This window comes from Eucalyptus grandis, chromosome 3 (assembly GCF_016545825.1).
Source record: "Eucalyptus grandis isolate ANBG69807.140 chromosome 3, ASM1654582v1, whole genome shotgun sequence".
Taxonomy (NCBI): domain Eukaryota; kingdom Viridiplantae; phylum Streptophyta; class Magnoliopsida; order Myrtales; family Myrtaceae; genus Eucalyptus; species Eucalyptus grandis.
Window position 1 is genome coordinate 17,307,550 of NC_052614.1, and position 17,259 is coordinate 17,324,808.

General features: G+C 40.2%; 2 protein-coding genes and 1 long non-coding RNA gene across 4 annotated transcripts; 2 read left to right on the forward strand and 1 right to left on the reverse strand.

Moving 5' to 3' along the window:
* Positions 1-681: 681 nt before the first annotated feature.
* Positions 682-10,818, forward strand: LOC104415496 (translation initiation factor eIF-2B subunit epsilon). 2 transcript variants are annotated; one of them, XM_010026802.3, is made up of 15 exons: positions 682-933; positions 1,715-1,945; positions 2,567-2,881; positions 2,998-3,105; positions 3,363-3,552; positions 4,283-4,545; positions 4,865-4,991; positions 5,767-5,843; positions 6,726-6,959; positions 7,045-7,121; positions 7,394-7,485; positions 8,722-8,804; positions 9,190-9,261; positions 9,634-9,759; positions 10,574-10,818. In XM_010026802.3, the coding sequence occupies exons 1-15, from the start codon at positions 796-798 to the stop codon at positions 10,616-10,618; spliced, it is 2,178 nt and encodes a 725-aa protein (XP_010025104.2). In that variant the 5' UTR covers positions 682-795; the 3' UTR covers positions 10,619-10,818. The 2 variants fall into 2 exon arrangements, with proteins under 2 accessions (XP_010025104.2, XP_010025103.2); XM_010026801.3 differs by having other exon boundaries at positions 684-933; positions 5,764-5,843.
* Positions 10,819-11,001: 183 nt separating this feature from the next.
* LOC104415495 lies at positions 11,002-12,044 on the reverse strand. The gene is made up of 2 exons (XR_001980685.2): positions 11,718-12,044; positions 11,002-11,477 (listed from the first exon to the last, which is right to left on the reverse strand). It is a non-coding gene; the product is annotated as an uncharacterized LOC104415495 (long non-coding RNA).
* A 1,424-nt stretch (positions 12,045-13,468) lies between these two features.
* LOC104415494 (hypothetical protein) lies at positions 13,469-15,269 on the forward strand. Its single transcript, XM_010026799.3, has 2 exons — positions 13,469-13,689; positions 14,885-15,269. Exons 1-2 carry the CDS (start codon positions 13,538-13,540, stop codon positions 14,958-14,960), a joined length of 228 nt encoding a protein of 75 aa, XP_010025101.1. The 5' UTR covers positions 13,469-13,537; the 3' UTR covers positions 14,961-15,269.
* Positions 15,270-17,259: the final 1,990 nt, after the last annotated feature.

A 17,259-nucleotide genomic window follows, 5' to 3' on the forward strand; every position in this document is an offset into this window, starting at 1 on the left:
CTAGAATTTTTTGTATATATTTAATTTAATCTAGAATTTTAATTAATAGAATGATAACGATAGATATTTTCATATAGTCTAGGAATCGAATTGAACATTTATGAAAAGATTAGGGATTATATTGAATAAATTAAAATTTTAAAAATTATATTGCATATCGGGATAAAGTTTATGAACTATATTAAATAAATTAAAAATTTAGACCACATTATATATCTTGCCAAAGTTCATGAATTATTTATATAATTATATCGGTTGCAAAGAGCTTCTGGACTAACTTTTTTCTTTCACCTCTTGAAATCGCATGTGGGTCCGTGTTGGCATGCTTGTGGTTCAAGGCCTCATGGGCGATTGTAAGAGGGGTGAGCATCGGGTCTAGTTCGGAAAAAAAGAGAGACTAAATCGGCCTGTTCAAGACTACACTCGAGTTTGCATGTTAAGGGAATGCCTTGGATTGCTTGGATCATGGAACCTGATCAATCGCAACAAAACTAATGATAACAATACCAATAGCATCTCTCCTATGTTAGAGATTATTATTTTTTTTTTTGTTGAATGAGGAGAAATTTTGTGTGTTTTTTTTTTTTGGGTCCAAGAGGGGTTATTTTGTTGACCGGGTTAAAAATGAGCTTCACTCGGATCCGTTCTCATTCGGGCTAACCGGAGAACCCGAACATTTTTCTTTTTTGGTATACCGCCGGAGGACCGAACACGAGAGCAGGAAAAAACTCCCACTCATTGAGCTTGCTACTCTCTCTCTCTCATCGAGGCGGCGGCGCAAGGAAGAAGGAAGACATGGGCGCGCCGAAGAAGGCCCCGGCCAGGGCGGTCTCGGACGATCCCGAGGACCTGGCGAGCGTGCCGCTCCAGGCGGTGCTGCTGGCCGACAGCTTCGCCACCAGGTTCCGCCCCATCACCCTCGAGCGCCCCAAGGTACCGCCGCCGCCTCTGCCGTTCGTTCTTCTCCTTCTTCCCCTCCGCCCTCTTCTTTTTCCGCTTCGTTTGCGCGTGGAGGGGAGGTTTCGCGGTTAGATTCTGCTGAGTTTCGGTTCGTCCGCATAGTGCTGAATTGATTGGAGCGGTGAATTGCGGGGAGATTGATTGGCGATGATGTCGGGCGGAGTTTTCGCTTGCTTGATTTTTGGCAAAACTCTAGCGCACTCGGAAATGCGTTTGTCTATGTCTTTGGCTCGCTACTTGTGAAAGAGTTCAGAAACATGATTTACCGACCGATCGAACTTACGGCTGTTGAGGAGTGGAGGTGATTGATGGCCTTTCCGAGCGCGGGCGATGGCTCGTCAGGGCATTTACCGGGCGTTGTTTAGGGAAGGGAGAGAATATATGTTGTTGCGGAGATTGGTGTATCTTGGGATGTCCAAAGAATTAGTTCAGCAGGGTCGAATGAGGATTCGATTGTTCTTGAACTGTCAATGTTTATTCTGTGGATTGCGTTTTGTTTAGACTTGTACCCCGCTCGATGCTGTTTCCTGTTGTTGCTGTTCATGAATTAATGATATCTCTGAAAAAGTTGAACATCAATTCTAACATGTGGAAGCATGTCCGCTGCCGTTTTTTATATTTTTAAGCTGGGTTTACCTTTTGGTTGTCTTACTGGAATGCTCTATTTGTTGGAACCTTCAAATTGCTCCTAAATTATCAGATCAATTATGTGCATTTTTATTTTTTGGTGTAACTAAGCCTTTTGTTATTGAAGGTGCTGCTGCCATTGGTAAATCTCCCGATGATAGAGTATACACTAGCATGGCTTGAATCTGCTGGTGTTGAGGAAGTTTTTTTATTCTGCTGTGCTCACGCCAAGCAAGTGATAAGCTACTTGGAGAATTCTCAGTGGTATGCGCAACCAAAGTTTAAAGTCACAACGATTGAGTCGCACAATTCTGTTAGTGCAGGAGATGCTCTTCGATTGATTTACGAGCGTAATGTGGTAAACTTTCTTTACACTGTTTGTCCTTTTCGTTTTCAATTGTTGTTCTTTTTCTGCACTTCTAAACAAAAGTGCATTGCTTGATCCAATAAAAGTCTCCCTTCTCAGAGTCAAAGCAGCAGTTCACACCCTTACTGCATTGACTTTGAAGAGTGCTATTTCTTTCACATTCAAATATATAACATGTCCCCATATTGATATCTTTCATTCATGTAATGAGGGGAAAGCAACCAAAATTTATCAGTAAATGAAGGGTACTAACGTGCATGTGCAACTTTGGCGGTTGTCTGCTTCTCCTTGGAACTTCTTGCGGTGATTTACAGCATGTCTGAGTGCTTTTATAGGATGCTGCGTGATTTGTGTTGTTGCCATATGAGAGTTGATGAAGTCTTATTTAAAGTGAAAGTGGAAACCTAAGATTTGTGTTTTTGACTGCATTTAGATGGATGAAGACTTTCCCATAGAAAGGTGGGATTTTTGTAAATTGGCTTTATAATCTGTAAGCCTTTTTGTGATTCTTTCATTATTTTGGAGCCTTTTTAATTGCTGCCACTGGTAAATTCCTTCTTCTGTATTTCAAATATGTAGCGACTCTGATCTACGCCACTTTTGCCTCTTAAGATACATGGGGATTTTGTCCTTATCAGTGGAGATACACTAAGCAATATGTCATTGATGAGGGCACTCCAAGAACATAAGGAGAGAAAGAAAAAGGATAGTAATGCTGTAATGACCATGGTCATTCAACGATCAAAACCGTCTCCAATCACTCAACAATCTCGTCTTGGAACAGATGGGCTGTTTATGGCTATAGATCCTACTACAAAGCAGCTGCTCTATTATGAGGAGAACACAAACCATTTAAAAGGGACTTTGTCTATTGATAAGATGCTGCTGGTGGATAATAGCTCAATCACTCTTCGTAATGATATCCAGGTTTCTTCTGTGAAAATTGCCTCTCTATGTTCCCCTTGCATTCGCACACTTTTGCTTTTCTGAGTCAATGGCATAGTTGATTAATATATATTAATACGTGATAGTCTTCTTTGCAGGATTGCTATATAGACATCTGCTCTCCTGAAGTACTCAGTCTCTTCACTGATAATTTTGACTATCAACATCTTCGTCGGCATTTCATGAAAGGACTGCTTGTTGATGATGTACTTATTTCTCATAACCTATGCGCTACTAAAGTTCTCTCCCTATGAGAATGTGTTCTAGTCTGTGCTCTTGACCTCTATCTTATGCAAATATACTCGATTTTGTTTCATAGAACTTTGTGGTCGCATGCAATGGTGGATATATGTACTAGTGCGTTCTTGTGTGTCCCCATTTTATAAGCGAAAGAAACTCCTGTTTTAGTTATTCCTTTTTGCTATGATTGCATTTTCACAGAGCTAAGTGCTTATGGTTTCAGATTATGGGTTACAAAATTTTCACTCATGAAATTCACTCAAGCTATGCGGCTAGAGTTGACAATTACCGAGGTTATGACACCATCAGTAAGGACATAATTCAGAGGTGGACATACCCACTGGTTCCTGATGTGCTGTCTTTGGGGAATTCTGCTACTAATCTTGAAAGACAGGGAATGTATCGAGCATTTGGTATGGGTCTTTTGTTTAATTTTTGTAGGTACTTTACTTTCAGTTGAGAATACCACGCTAGATGAAAGTAGCAAAGTAGCATCTATTCCCCCCCCCGCCCAAAAATAAACAAAAAAAAAAAAAAAAAATTGTAGTATCTTGTTCTGCATGTCGATAACCCTTTGACCACTGAACTTCAGAAGGTGTTCCTGCAATTTGAGCAATGCATCTTAAAAATTGTCCTGTGGAATAATATACTTTTGGTGATTTTCAATCTTACAAGGCCTTGTCTTATTTACTTCCTATCATGTGGCTATACCTCTGTCCATAGAGATTTTGAAAGAACAAGGGATGCTGAAATTGCATGGCAGAGTATGATAATGCAATTTAAGTGCTAAATCTCGCTATATTTAGGATTGATACATCATAAGGTCATTGTTGGATAAGTTGTTGGTATTGACATGCTTCTTCACTGAAGTAAAACTTTTAGATGTGATTCATTTTCTGCTATGGTTGTATTTTTCTTTATCCCTTGCTTTTCCAATTAAAAATCTGTCTTCATGGTGAATAGTGAGGAGGGCCGAACTCTGATGACATGATTAATTACCATATCTTTGTTTTCTCCTTTATATGGGTGGAATGTTGTAGGCACTTTATGCATGAAGTGCTTGAATTTGGAGCAAGGTGCCATTGCTCAATTTTACTTTGGGATGTAAATTCTCACTTGGTCTGATGGATTCTGTTTACTCAGAAATAGGGCAATCCAGGTCTGCACAAATTGGGCCACATACAGTTATTGGTACTAACACCACAATTGGAAGCAACACCAAGATTACAAATTCAGTAGTTGGAAAGAATTGTGCGATTGGATCAAATGTCTTAATAGAAGGTTCTTACGTATGGGACAATGTCACTATTGAAGATGGATGTGAGCTAAGGCATGCAATAGTTTGCGATGGAGTAATAATGAAGTCGGGGTCAGTTTTGAAACCTGGCGTAGTATTGTCTTTTAAGGTACTTATCACTTAGCTCAGTTAAGAACCTTGCTTAAATTGTTGTTCTGCTTTTTCTTTAGATCATTTTAGATGGTTTTAGTAGAACGATACTACTGAATTTCATGAGACTCAAGATATTACTTTCCTATTTGAAGATTAAAGTCCTCTTATACAAGGAGAACACATCCAGATAAGCTAAGGAGATAATAATTTCTGATAAACTTGCTATATATCCTAGCCTGTCTTAGTGTGACCAGCTTTTATACTTCTTAATCACATTTTATACATTTGGAAAATCCTTATTGACCTTTATATTGTCAATATATCTTACTTCTCAGGTTGTCATTGGACAAAATTTTGTTGTTCCGCCATATTCAAAGGTATCTTTACTTAAGCAACCAACCAAGCAAGATAGCGATGAAGAACTGGAATATGCTGACAATGACAGTGACACTCTGGATCCCGGTGTGTCCTATTAACTTACATATTTCTTTCATTGACTTTTGGTGTATCTAGCAATCATCGTGCATCTGGGCTGGCTTCTTAGATGCTTGTTTTGATTTGAAAGGACTGTTGAGCTGGAGCAGTTTTATCTTGTAAGACTGCTGCTTATAAGGCCAGTGAACTTCTTGTGGCAGCATGCCATGTAAAAGTATGGAATCTTTGGAAAGCTTTGGAAGTGCTTTACCCTGAAGCTTTTGTTGAGATCTCTTGCTAAATTTCAACTATTTCTTCTTGGAGTAAATAACTAGATATAGAAGCTTGTCAAACAAAGAAACATCTAATCGCTAAACAGAATACAAGCTTTTGACTAATGCTTGTGTTTGTCTTCCATCTATAAGTGACAAGGATGGCAAATATCTCTCCACCAAGCAGGAAAGTTAGAGCTATAGTTATTTTTTTTTATAGTTAAGAGTCCTCATACTGAATTGAAAAGACCTATAACACTTTTCAAAAGCGGATCAGTGGGATTCACTGGCTATTTGCCTAGCAAAGTTAGAGCTTCAGTAGCAGAGACTCTAACTTCCCAACGAGCTCTAAATAGTTAGTGGGTCACATATCTGGGCTAATGAATGACAGACTGAGACTTTAAGATCGGTGGTCTCATTTGGACTCTTGTTACTCTATTCCTTGTAGAGACTATGTGATTACAAGTTTCTAACTGCCTTGAGTTTGTTTTCTTGCTCCTGAATTTTAGTTGCCATATGGTTTATGACTTGAAGATTTTGAAGTGCAGCAGCTACTCGTACGATGGACAAGCTAAATGGAGATTCATCGTTGGAATTTTCTGAGATGCAAGACCATGTTTCGTCAGAGGTTAGCTATTTTTGGTTAGCTGATGATTCTTGCTGAAATTTATTACTTAAAGATATACCATGTTACATGTCTCAGCACAGAATTATTCCGTGCAAATTGTGGTTTAATTCAACTAACAGATTGCCATGTTTGCTCTTTGCCACCAAAATGAATTTAGGCTCAAAGTCACAAAATGATGTTTTCAGATGTTTGGAATTTCTACATATCTAGACTTCACATACATCAAAGCTGATGGAAGAATTAATTGAAAATGTTATGATCGCTTTTATCACTATAAGATTTTGTTGGCCTCGCGATCCTCTCTTGATTTGTGAATTTCATGTTGTTACTCTTGTATTGTATTGGCAATTTGAACTAAAAGAGTTGTTTCATTTATACGTGCAGATTGTATTACTTTGCTAAGCTTACGTCTCCATTTAATTTAAAAGAAATGTTATAGTGCAATTTAAGCCTGAAACAGTTTGCCCAACAGTCACAGCTTTGATTATTTTTATTTTATCTGGCAAAGGAAAAAGTCAATGCTTGAATGAGAAGTGAATTTTTAGTGCAATTGGTTGCGAAAGGTTATTTTCCAGCATCCATGGATCACAACATCAGTCCTTTTAATAAATATACCTGTTCCCAACTTATCTCCACATATGACTTTGCATCCCTGCATATAAAATCTTCAATTTGCACCTTGCATATTGTTATTAGACTCCATTTTTTCGGCTTGAAACATTGATGCAAAGTTGTCTCTGTGTGAAATATGACAGAATTCTCTACTTTGTTTAGTACAGAGCAGAAGATAGAGTTTATCTTTCCTTTTTGGGATTTGTTGGGGGATAAAACATATGGTGCTAGTTCAGTTTGGCATTTGTGCTAACATCTATGGTTAATCAGCTTGGCTATGGTGGTGCGGGTTACATTTGGTCCATATGTGAAGGATCTCATGAAGAAGAATGGAGGCATTCGGTTGCTCCTATTCCTCCTGAGAAAGTTGCAGAGATTACTCAAGTGATAGAAGATGATCTGGAGCTTGTTAGTCAAGATAGCAATGCTCCAGCATCATCTGGAGAACTGAAACCTGACACTCAAATTAATGCTGAAGACGATGCAGTTTACTTTGAGAAGGAGGTAGAGAAGTTGCAAGTTCAGATATTGAAAATGTTCAAGTTTTTTGCTGAGGGGATCCTCTTTAAAATAACACTTGTATGTGTAGGTTGAGGCAACTTTCCTGAGGGCTGTAAATGAAAATGTTGAAGTAGACCATGTAATTTTAGAAGTGAACTCTCTGCGGTATGTGATATCTTCTAATTAGTTGTAGCCTCTAATTCTAATAGTGCCCTACAAAGTGTGGTTTTTCATTGAATTATTTGTCAAAGTACCCTCTTTCCCTTGGAATCTGAGAATAGTGCATATTTAAAGAAACTATTGCCCATTTCTTTCTTTTGATGGTCCTTCCTGTTCCAAGGACTTGTGAACCTGTGTCCGCTTTTGTGTGCAGATGCTTATTTGATCAGTTTCTTAGTAACTTATTTCATGTTTTGCTTGCTCGTTTGTCATATCAGGTTGTCATACAATATGCAAGCTGCAGACTGTGCTGGTGCCATATTTCACTCCATGATGAAATTGGCTTTGGATGCTACACATAGTTCGCAGAGTAAGTTGTGTCTACAGCAACCCTTAACTTTCTTGCTACTTAGTTAGTCTATGCAGCTTTGCGGCAGCAGTGACAAATCAGTTCAAGTGGACACTTGTCAAATAGAATAAGAGTGAGTATAGGGTCACGTGTGACTATTATCCCTTGACTGCTTTTTGTTTTTTTAATTGTATCCAAGTTCAGTTACCATGTCTGTAAATGGTCAGCATGGCTCCAAAATATGAAGGCACCCAAGTAAGAACGAATTAATTTAGCTGGTTGAAAACTGAAACAGAAAAGATACAGGTGATTTTGAAGCAGAAAAGATGGGTGTTCATCCATATCTGGCAAATAGAATAGCTGTAGACAACATCCTGCGGAAACTTTTATTTAACTTAATGGAAAAGAAAATCGGAGGTTCTGTTACATCACATATAGATCATTGCTGACACTGGTTTATGCCATAATATTTTTGGGAAAATGGTCCATAAGTTACAGATGAGTCAACCTTATTCAGGTGTCTTGTCTCATGCACCGATATGCAATGTCAATTTCTATGGGTCCAGTTGGACAGATTTTATACTTGCTAAAGTCATATGTTCTTTTAATTACCTGTCATTTTTAGCACCACTGCTTTCTTGTCGACCTTATAAAGTTTAAGCACTACTGCTCATTCATTATTGCAATAACAAACAGCAGTAATGTGCTCATTTGCTGTCATATTTTGACCATTGGCCAGTTCTTTCTGATATTTCAGAAATTCCAGTTATGCTTTTCATTTTTAAATCAAAGTACTTATAAATCCTGAATGAGTACTTTATAATTTTCTGTTGCAAGTGCTTTTGATATTCATGCTTCAAAAGATCTCCTCTTGAAAAGCTTGTTAGTTTTAGTTTGTGTGCACTTCAAATAGTACTCACATGGAGGAAGACAGTTTTGAACGTTCATCCCTGGATTGCAAGTTTCCAGAAAATCTTTTGATGGTTTGGAGCACAAGTTTTCATATTTGTCAGTTTAATGCCGTAGCTTATTCTTCTTAAAGATGGGCTTATCCATGCATGTTCTCCTAACAACAGCAATCCTGCATTCTAGATACACATTCTATATCTATTGCAGGGGTATAACAAGCATTCTTGGGCTCCTGTACCTTACCATAGACATGATTTGGTGCTGTTCATGGATTTTTTGGGACCTATAGATTGTTTATTCGTTTCTTTACATCTGTATAGAACAACTAATAGAAGTTTCTTTCTTCAGATGAGTTATTGCGTAATGTCCATGAGACGGTTAACACTTGGCAAAAACTATTGAAGTCCTACCTGCCAGGCAAAGATGAGGAGGTTTGTATATATTAGCATTTGGTCAAAACTTCATTTATCCGGTGTTGGTAATTTCATATTTTTCACATTTTGAAATGAAGTCTCTGAAAAGTTGCTCACGGTAGCTGCTCACGGTTGTCTGACGTTTCTCTGGCGTTTGTGTGCCACATGCACTTAAAATTTCGTGACTGTTTATACCCACTAAACTACTAAAGAGAAAAGCCTCACATGCCATGCTTTTTAGTTGTAGTATGCATATTAACATTTGCAAATGGATTTCTGAGCTGGGTTAGTAGTTTTTGCAATTTAAACGTCCTGTGATGGTGACTGTTATGCGTTGTACATTTCCAAGTGCCTGTTCAAGAAAGTGTATACATGTCCTCCATAACGAAGTTTTGATCCACAGATTGAAGTGATACTGAAGTTTGAAGAGATATGTCTGGAATCTGTGAGGGAGCTATCTCCATTGTTTACACAGGTTATTTTTCTTCATCTCCCATTGCTTTCATTTTGATGGAACTGGTGGCTTTTTAGTGGAGGAACATGGTTGTGTTGGTCATGATCTTGACTGGCTGGTGATTTGCCACTGATTCACCTTACCCTGTTGATTAGTTCCTACTCTTGAGCTTTCTTCAAGCTTTTGTACTAGGATAGTAGCGTGGAATGAGATCACTTGCTTTTTCATTACTTTCACAGAACCAGCTATTGCTGGCTTTCAATGGCTTTTGTCAGCATTTCAATTTAGAATTTGTTATTTCCATCATTTTGTAACTTGATCTCTTCTTCTCAAGCTAAGCAAAATGCTGGTTATTTTCTCAGACGATCTAATAGTTACTGCATTGTTTTACAGATTTTGCACCTTCTATATGAGAAAGACATCATAACAGAAGAGGCTATCGAAGATTGGGAATCTGAGAAGAAAGATGCTGATGAAGCAGACAGAGTCTTTGTTAAGCAAGCCGAGATATTCCTTAAAGTATGTATTCGCATTTACCTTTCACTCAATAAATGTGATGCTTCTTCCAATTGCCTTTCTTTTCTAGCGCTTTAGTTAAAGATGCTGCAGTAGCTAGAACTGCCCGCATCACAAGCTAGCTTGTAAGTGTTGAGATTATGGAAGATTATCTTGGGCAATGGTATTCACTTTTGAAAATTGACTGGTAATGTAGTTGAGTCTAAAGTCTTGATTCTCTCCTAGACTGCCAGCAACTTCTGTGGTTCCTCTGTTATTATGAAGTTTGCGAAACGGTCATTTCTTTCTGGCTTTTACAGTAACATGTAGAAAGCATAAAGTGATAACAATTTCTAGCAATTAAAATTCAGCGAGGTTCTTGTTTAAATTTTCATTGAGTCCGAGTGAAGGTGCATAGCTTTGTGTTGTGGCTTCATTTGATTACCAGACAATATGCCACTTGATGAAGTTGAAGGCATTCTATAGCACCATAAAATATTTGGGTCCTGAGCAATCCATGATTATACCGAGTCTAACGGGTCCACTGCAATTATGTCAAACAACAGATGTTTTCGGAAGTTTTGAGGTTTTATCTCATATTCTGTACCATAATGAATGAAATCAGTAAAGGATTCATTGTGAAAAAAGTGTGCTGATCCACAGGCTCAACTCTTCATGTCATTTTACTTCTTGACCTTCCTTTCGAGGCAGTCTAATGTAATTCTTGTATGCCTAGGGAGAGAGAACTCAGCGGCATGCTTTTGTTATAACCGTTTTATGAACATTTGTTTCATGGTACTGCACTCATAATAATTGCAAGTTCTTTTGTTTGGTGTAGTGGTTGAGAGAGGCAGAAGAGGACGATGAAGAGGACGACGAATGATGCAGAACATCAACTTCTGTTATATCCTTTCGTGTGGGCACCGAGCAATGGAAACATTAAATCCATGTAAAATATTCCAGGATGACAAATTTTGGTAGGGGAAGGGTTTCGTCTGAACTCTTCCAATTTGATGTACTAATAATATTCACTGAGGTTATATAGTTGATTTTTGAATGTTAAAGAGGATTGAAAACTGCAAAGACATGATTCTAAGGTGTCTCATGCAACATATACGTATTGAGAACGAGCTCTTTTCGATATATTATCCCGTTCTTCGGTGACTAATATGATTCATGCTGTGAACAGAAATTATCAGCGCTCGCTTGTCACTGTGCTTTCCTTTTCTCTATGAAGGAGACAGAGGATGTAAGTATGCATAATCCTTTCGCCGTCTGAACCTCGAATAATACCAAAATTATACCAAGTGGCCAAACGAGGTTCCACTCAGGATTGGCACCATAGGCAACACCAGGGAAAGCATTTCCTTGACAAGCTTTGCATTAGGAGGTCATTAGCTAAGATATATTCCACAGACAATTTGGCATATGTGCTGGAACGTTGTGCAATGGCAATTCAGAGTTCCACAGCAACAAGAATTTAGACATCAAACATCTAGTAGTACATGTCTGTCCACTGGCCGTCGAGTACAAGACTTACACTGCAGGCTGATCAGAAGCGGGGAGGTCCACCGGGAGGGCCTGGTGGACCACCGAATGGCCCGGGAGGCCCGCCGTGGGGCCCTCCAAATGGACCAGGGGGACCCGGTGGACCACCAAAAGGGCCTGGAGGCCCTGGTCGGCCACCAAACACCGGCCCGCAGCAGCTCTCGAAGATACAGCAGCAGCAGAGGACATAAAAACTGGCAACAGCGCCAAGAATATGTTAGAACGATTCGGAAAGCAAGAAAAAGTTAAAAAAGGCCTCATCTTACGAAACAAAGTAACTCTCAGATGGTATAATCCCAGAAGTCTCAGCAAGAAAGCAACATGTTATGTGTGATGTCATGCAACGAATTGTGTTCCAACGTTGGATTGGCAGTGCTTAACTGACGCTCCTAGAATTTCAGAACTCAGCGCAAGCGTTAGAAATGCGAACTCACCATGAAGATATCCCCCGGCTGATTCCGTCGCAGCAAAAGTACAAGCAACCGCACGGCCCCGGCGGCCCGGGAGGCCCTCCCGGCGGCGGTCCCCAGCCCGCCATCTCCGCGAGTCTTGTGATATCGTGGTCCGAGCCAGACGAAACCGAACCAGAGGTGGTGGAATTGGAGCTCTCTCTGCAAATGGGATATGGCAGGATGTAGAGAGATGGAAGAAGGCAAAAAGCAGAGACGTGGATGATTTGATTTAGCGCTGGCTAATGAGCCCTCTCACACTGCGCTAGGCACTAGAAAGTGCCATGGACCAGCGAGTGGGAGAGTGACATGTGCTTGGGCCGGTGGGGTTTATATTTGATTGAGAGCCATGTGACGTTCTATTACAGCGGCCCAACCTAATCTTCAAATTATCGATTTCCGTGACTAGTTTGAACATTATGGAATCACGTCTCTCTCTCTCTCTCTCTCTCTCTCTCGGCCCCTTACCAATCAAATCACCACATGATCCATCATCGCCCATAGAATCAACCACCCTTTTGATTTCTCTCTCTCATGATGTTGACGATGGCTGAGGATGGAAAAGAAAATCAAGAGGTCAAGAAACGAGAGCAAAGTTGTCCAAAAATCTTAAATCTATTATATTTTTGTCATTCGGTATTAAATATTTTAATTGTGTTAATTGAATTATATTTTTTTAATATTTTGTCAATTGAGTCTATCCGTCCAATTTTAGCTGGAAATCTTTAATCTGAATGTTGATTGTTCTATGTGTCATGATTGATGATGATAATGTCGATAATTTTTAATAATATGTTTTTATATTTTTTATATTATACTCTTTCTTTCCTTTTTTTCACTTTTCCTTTTATTTTAAGGGTTAGCAACCCCTGTGGGCCATCGATTGAAGCCTGGCGACCCTTGCTAGGTAAGGGCCTATGAGCCCTATGATTGGAAAACAATGGGCAATGAGTATAAGTTGGTCAAGATATATTAATGACCACCAAATACTATGGACGGTCAATTCATGTGGTGGTTTATGATGTTGGTACCTAACGCGAGGTCGGGCCCAAAAATCGAGAGCGACTGTGGTTATGATTTTCGTTCCGCAAGTTTGTGAGGTTTTTCCATTTCCAATTCGTTATGATTCAAGGCAATACCAAACCAAAACACCATAGACCGTATCCCATTCTATCGTACTACTAAGCAAACAATAGCAGCTTTGACTACAAGCATCTTAACTAAGAAGTTCTTAGGAGGTCGAAAATTTTCTGCCATCTAGTCAATGCACAACATCTAGTTCCGCCTTGAAAACTTTAATTCTCTTATAATCTATAATCTAGCCCATGACTATTGATTGTGATGTGTGATTTTTCATTTTGTTAGGCCTATATATAATTTTTAGTTGTTTGCGAATATCAACGAGGTTATAATTTGGGACGAGAACGGAGCGAAAGAGGAATGGAGATGAGGAGGAGTATTAAAACAATATTCGAGATTAAAATCCGAATCCGACACGACGCGAACATTCCGTTAATTCCAAGAACGGACGAGACTCGACATGTTTCGAATCCCCCTCTTCAGACATTGGATCAAATTCGAACAAGTTGGAAGAATGATAAATCTGTTGCTCTCGATATGCCCACAAGGCCCACTTCCGGCCCACCACGTCGTTGGGCCTCGAGACGCCCTCAGGTCCATATTTCCGGGGCCGGATCGTCGTCGTCCCAAGCGGGGCCCGACCCATAAAAACAGCGAAATCAAAACCGCTGGCGACGGCAGCGGTGCACGACGATCGTCGGAGGTTTATGTGAGGTCTAAGGGAGATGGGATTGACCAACTTCATCCTCACGGTGGCCGGCGTCAGCGCCGTGGTCCTGCTGCTGAGGAGCGACGTCAAGCAGTCGGCGGTGATCTTCCGGCGCAACGTCAAGCAGATCCGGAACTGGCTGGAGGAAGAATCGACCGCCGCTTCCAGGTTAGGTTTTTTCTTCTTTTTTTTTTTTTTGACCCGCACGCCGTTCGAAAACTCCGCCGGCCTCGCGTTTTCGGGCTAGATTTTTGTACCGGATTCGACCTTATCGCGACGGCGTAGGCTGACCTCGTAGCTGAAAGCTCTTAGATTTTGGTTTTGATGGACGGGGTTTGTGGACTGGTGTGAGGTCGTTTTGGCGATGACGGCGTCGTTTCGTGTTTGCCGGAGGCAAAAAGGTCTCTGCTTGATGGCTTCTTGGGGGCTACTTTTTGTTTAGATGGTCTGCCGCTGTCGTGCAGTGGATGTGATTCCATGGTTAATTGCAGGTGCATCGGATGCAAAGCAGAAATGGCGGCGATTGTTGAAATGGCGGCCGTGACTGTTCATGTGTTTTCGCATTTAGATCTTAGATGCACTTGAATACCTAGAGCGGCGAACGATCGAGCAATTTGAATTTGCATGAATTGAACGAAATCACATTAGAGATGCTGATCAGAACATTATCGTTGGTTTTACATGTCCAGCTGCTCCATTTGTGTTCGGCCATGTTTTGTTTGACTACGGCTACCGTAATTTGTTGAATGTTCACTCAGTATTAGAGTTGAAGATTAAAGTTTTGAAGTTCGAGAACCTATTCTGCTTGGAATGTCATTAGACGTTTTTCTCTGCATTTTCCTAACTGCCGGGTATGTATGTTTGCTTGTTTGTGACGAGAGTTGTAGTTCTTTCGACGGTGCTATATTCTGATGATTTTGCATTGGAAGTTCTCTATAGTAAGATACGTTAAGGGCCCAGTGATTTTCAATCCTGGCCATTCTCTGTTGAGTATTGTTAATGTCAACATGTTCTCTCATCTTTGATCTTTCTCTTGTGAGTGGAGGCTGATGGGATACTCAGATATTGATCACTGAAACTCGTGTTTGGGGCCGTCTTTCTGTTTCTGATTGTATTCTTTGATGAATTATTTTGTTGAAATGAGGATTCTAATATTGATACCTTTTCCACTTATGCCTAGTTAAGACTTCCTGATTTGAATAATTCTTTCTGCCTTCTTCCGTTGGCCTGCTTTGTCTGCCACATGTTTGAAATATCTACAACAGTTGATACAGATAGAGCATTACTAACTTGAAGCAGTTTGTTGGTTATTGACCAATTATGCTGGTATAAATATTCTGATGGTTTATTTCCATTCTCTCAGGGAAGTTGAGAAGGGAGCCAAGGAGCTGGAATCAAAAGTCTCTAAGAAGGATGTCCCCAAGGAGGACAAGCACTAGTTGGTGCATGTGGTCGTGAAGTTGCATATGATATAAGAGTTAGATTATCGCCTTTTTGTTTGAATACTCTATTATTCATCATGAATAATCGTGGGTAGAGGATGAATAGTCGTCGTTCATTTCCTTTGGATCTACACAGGACATAAAGGAAATATCAATCTAGCGAAGTTCAGAATTTCGGTTTGCAGTGGATCCATGTAGCTAGAGTTACGGTAACCAACAATGGAAGCTCCTCATATGACCTCTGTTTTCACCATTTGTAACCATGCTGTTGATAATTTTTGCCGTCCCACTCTTTATTATGCTCCACATTATTTCTCTGATACATGTGATTGTAGATACTTGCGGTTAAATATCAATGGTTGATTTGTTTCATTTTGGCCTTGACTTAGAAGTGATTAAAAATGTGTGAAGGACGATGTGCACTACCGTGGAGATAGTGAAGCAATGGCGGTGGAAATGTAGGGGGAGAGTATTGTTTATTACTACACATTGCGACTGCCTTTGTCTCAAGCAATGTTGGTGGCGTGTAGGGGGAGAGTAGTGTTTATTACTACTCGTTGCAACTGCCTATGTCTCGTGCACTCCAAGACGTTGACCGAAACATGTCCCTGATTCAGTGTTGAGGAATCGGTTTCGTAATGACATTAAAGCTTTGACAAATTCCAATGCTCATGCATGTACAAGAGAAACCTGGTAAATAGGTTTCGGCATGACAATTGCTGACTGAAAGAGAGGTTATGCGTTATGATCAGTATTGTTCTAACAACTATTGGCTCAAAGCAAAGATGGGGATGTCGTTGCTAGCAGATGATGACTTTGTACTTAGCGTAATTTTATTGCAACTGGAAGTCGGATGATGGGATCGATGAGCTCTACCAGCCTAATAACTACATGTACTCGCAAATTTTCGCACTTCTTTTGGCCTTTTGGGAGAATTTGCAAGTTAATTACACGACAAAGTAGAGGGGCATTATACTGAAGAAAGGGAGACACAAATCAGGGCCGAAAACATGGCAAAATGAACAGGTTCTTCACTTGGTATGAGGTCTAAGTCCAGTTAAGCTTTCAAGTATGGATTTTCAGTTCTGTTCAGGTCATTCCGAACCGAAGTGAATTATGTCATTTCCGATGTATATCTCATTGGATGTAAACTCAACTGTCTAGTAACAAATACATTTCAAGCTCATATGAAAATAATTTGATTAAAAAAATTGGAATCTTCATAAACTTTAAATTATAATAGGATCACGATAACCGGCCGTGGTTCAGACAAGTTTTCTGGATATGAATTTAGTTGTCGGGTTGGTCTGTACTTTTTGCACAAAATTGAACTGGTTTGGCCCATTGACAACCTCCCGGGTGGGAAATCTCTGTTAGGCACTGTTACTTTGCATACTCCTCCGTCTCGGATCGAAACAGTTCTAAGTTCGGAACCCAGTTGATATTATGGCAATTGAAAAGATAAATGAACCTCTAGACATACAGTATGAATTGACATAGACAGGAATATTCTGTAGCGGGCGTCAAAATCTCATTGTAACGCAGAAAGAATAGCGACACTAATTGTTTCTCCTCGCTGATTTCCCACAAATAACTTTATTACATGAACATAAGATGAAACGACAAACATAAGACCTAACACCCGCATTCAGACATGGTATCCTAATGAATGGGCCAATGAGGACTTAAGGCGGAGGCGGTCCAAACCCAGGAGGTCCAGGCGGCCCAGGAGGACCACCAAAGCAATCTTGCAGCAACCAGCAGCAGCATAGAAAGTTGAAGCTGTCAAGTGACAAATGAATTTGATTAGCAGAATGGATCGTCCATAAAGAACTTCCCACCTTAACGACAAAAAGAAAAGGATTGACCAAATGAATAGAACACTCAATGCACGTGCCGGAGCTACAAACATGAGCAAAAGTTGGTAGCATTGCTAATTCCATGATCCTACGCACTGAGCAACACCGTGCTCCGACAAATAATGACCTAAATGCATTGATCTCATGGCGATTGTAATATGATGTAAATCCAAAATGGTAATGCAAATGCGGGTGCATATGCATCAACCTATGTAGTGAAAACGCACTCACCAAGAACCTATAACGTTACAAAAGCCGCCGAAGGGCCCTCCAGGTCCTCCCGGTCCTCCCCAACCTGGCGGTCCTCCTGGTCCTCCTGGTCCCATAAGCTTCCCCTCCCTTTCTACAATTCAAAACCACACCTCCGACTAGAGAAACAAGAAATTCAGATGGATCTTCTCTCAAATCCTCTCTTGATATAAAACAGATTGCAGAAG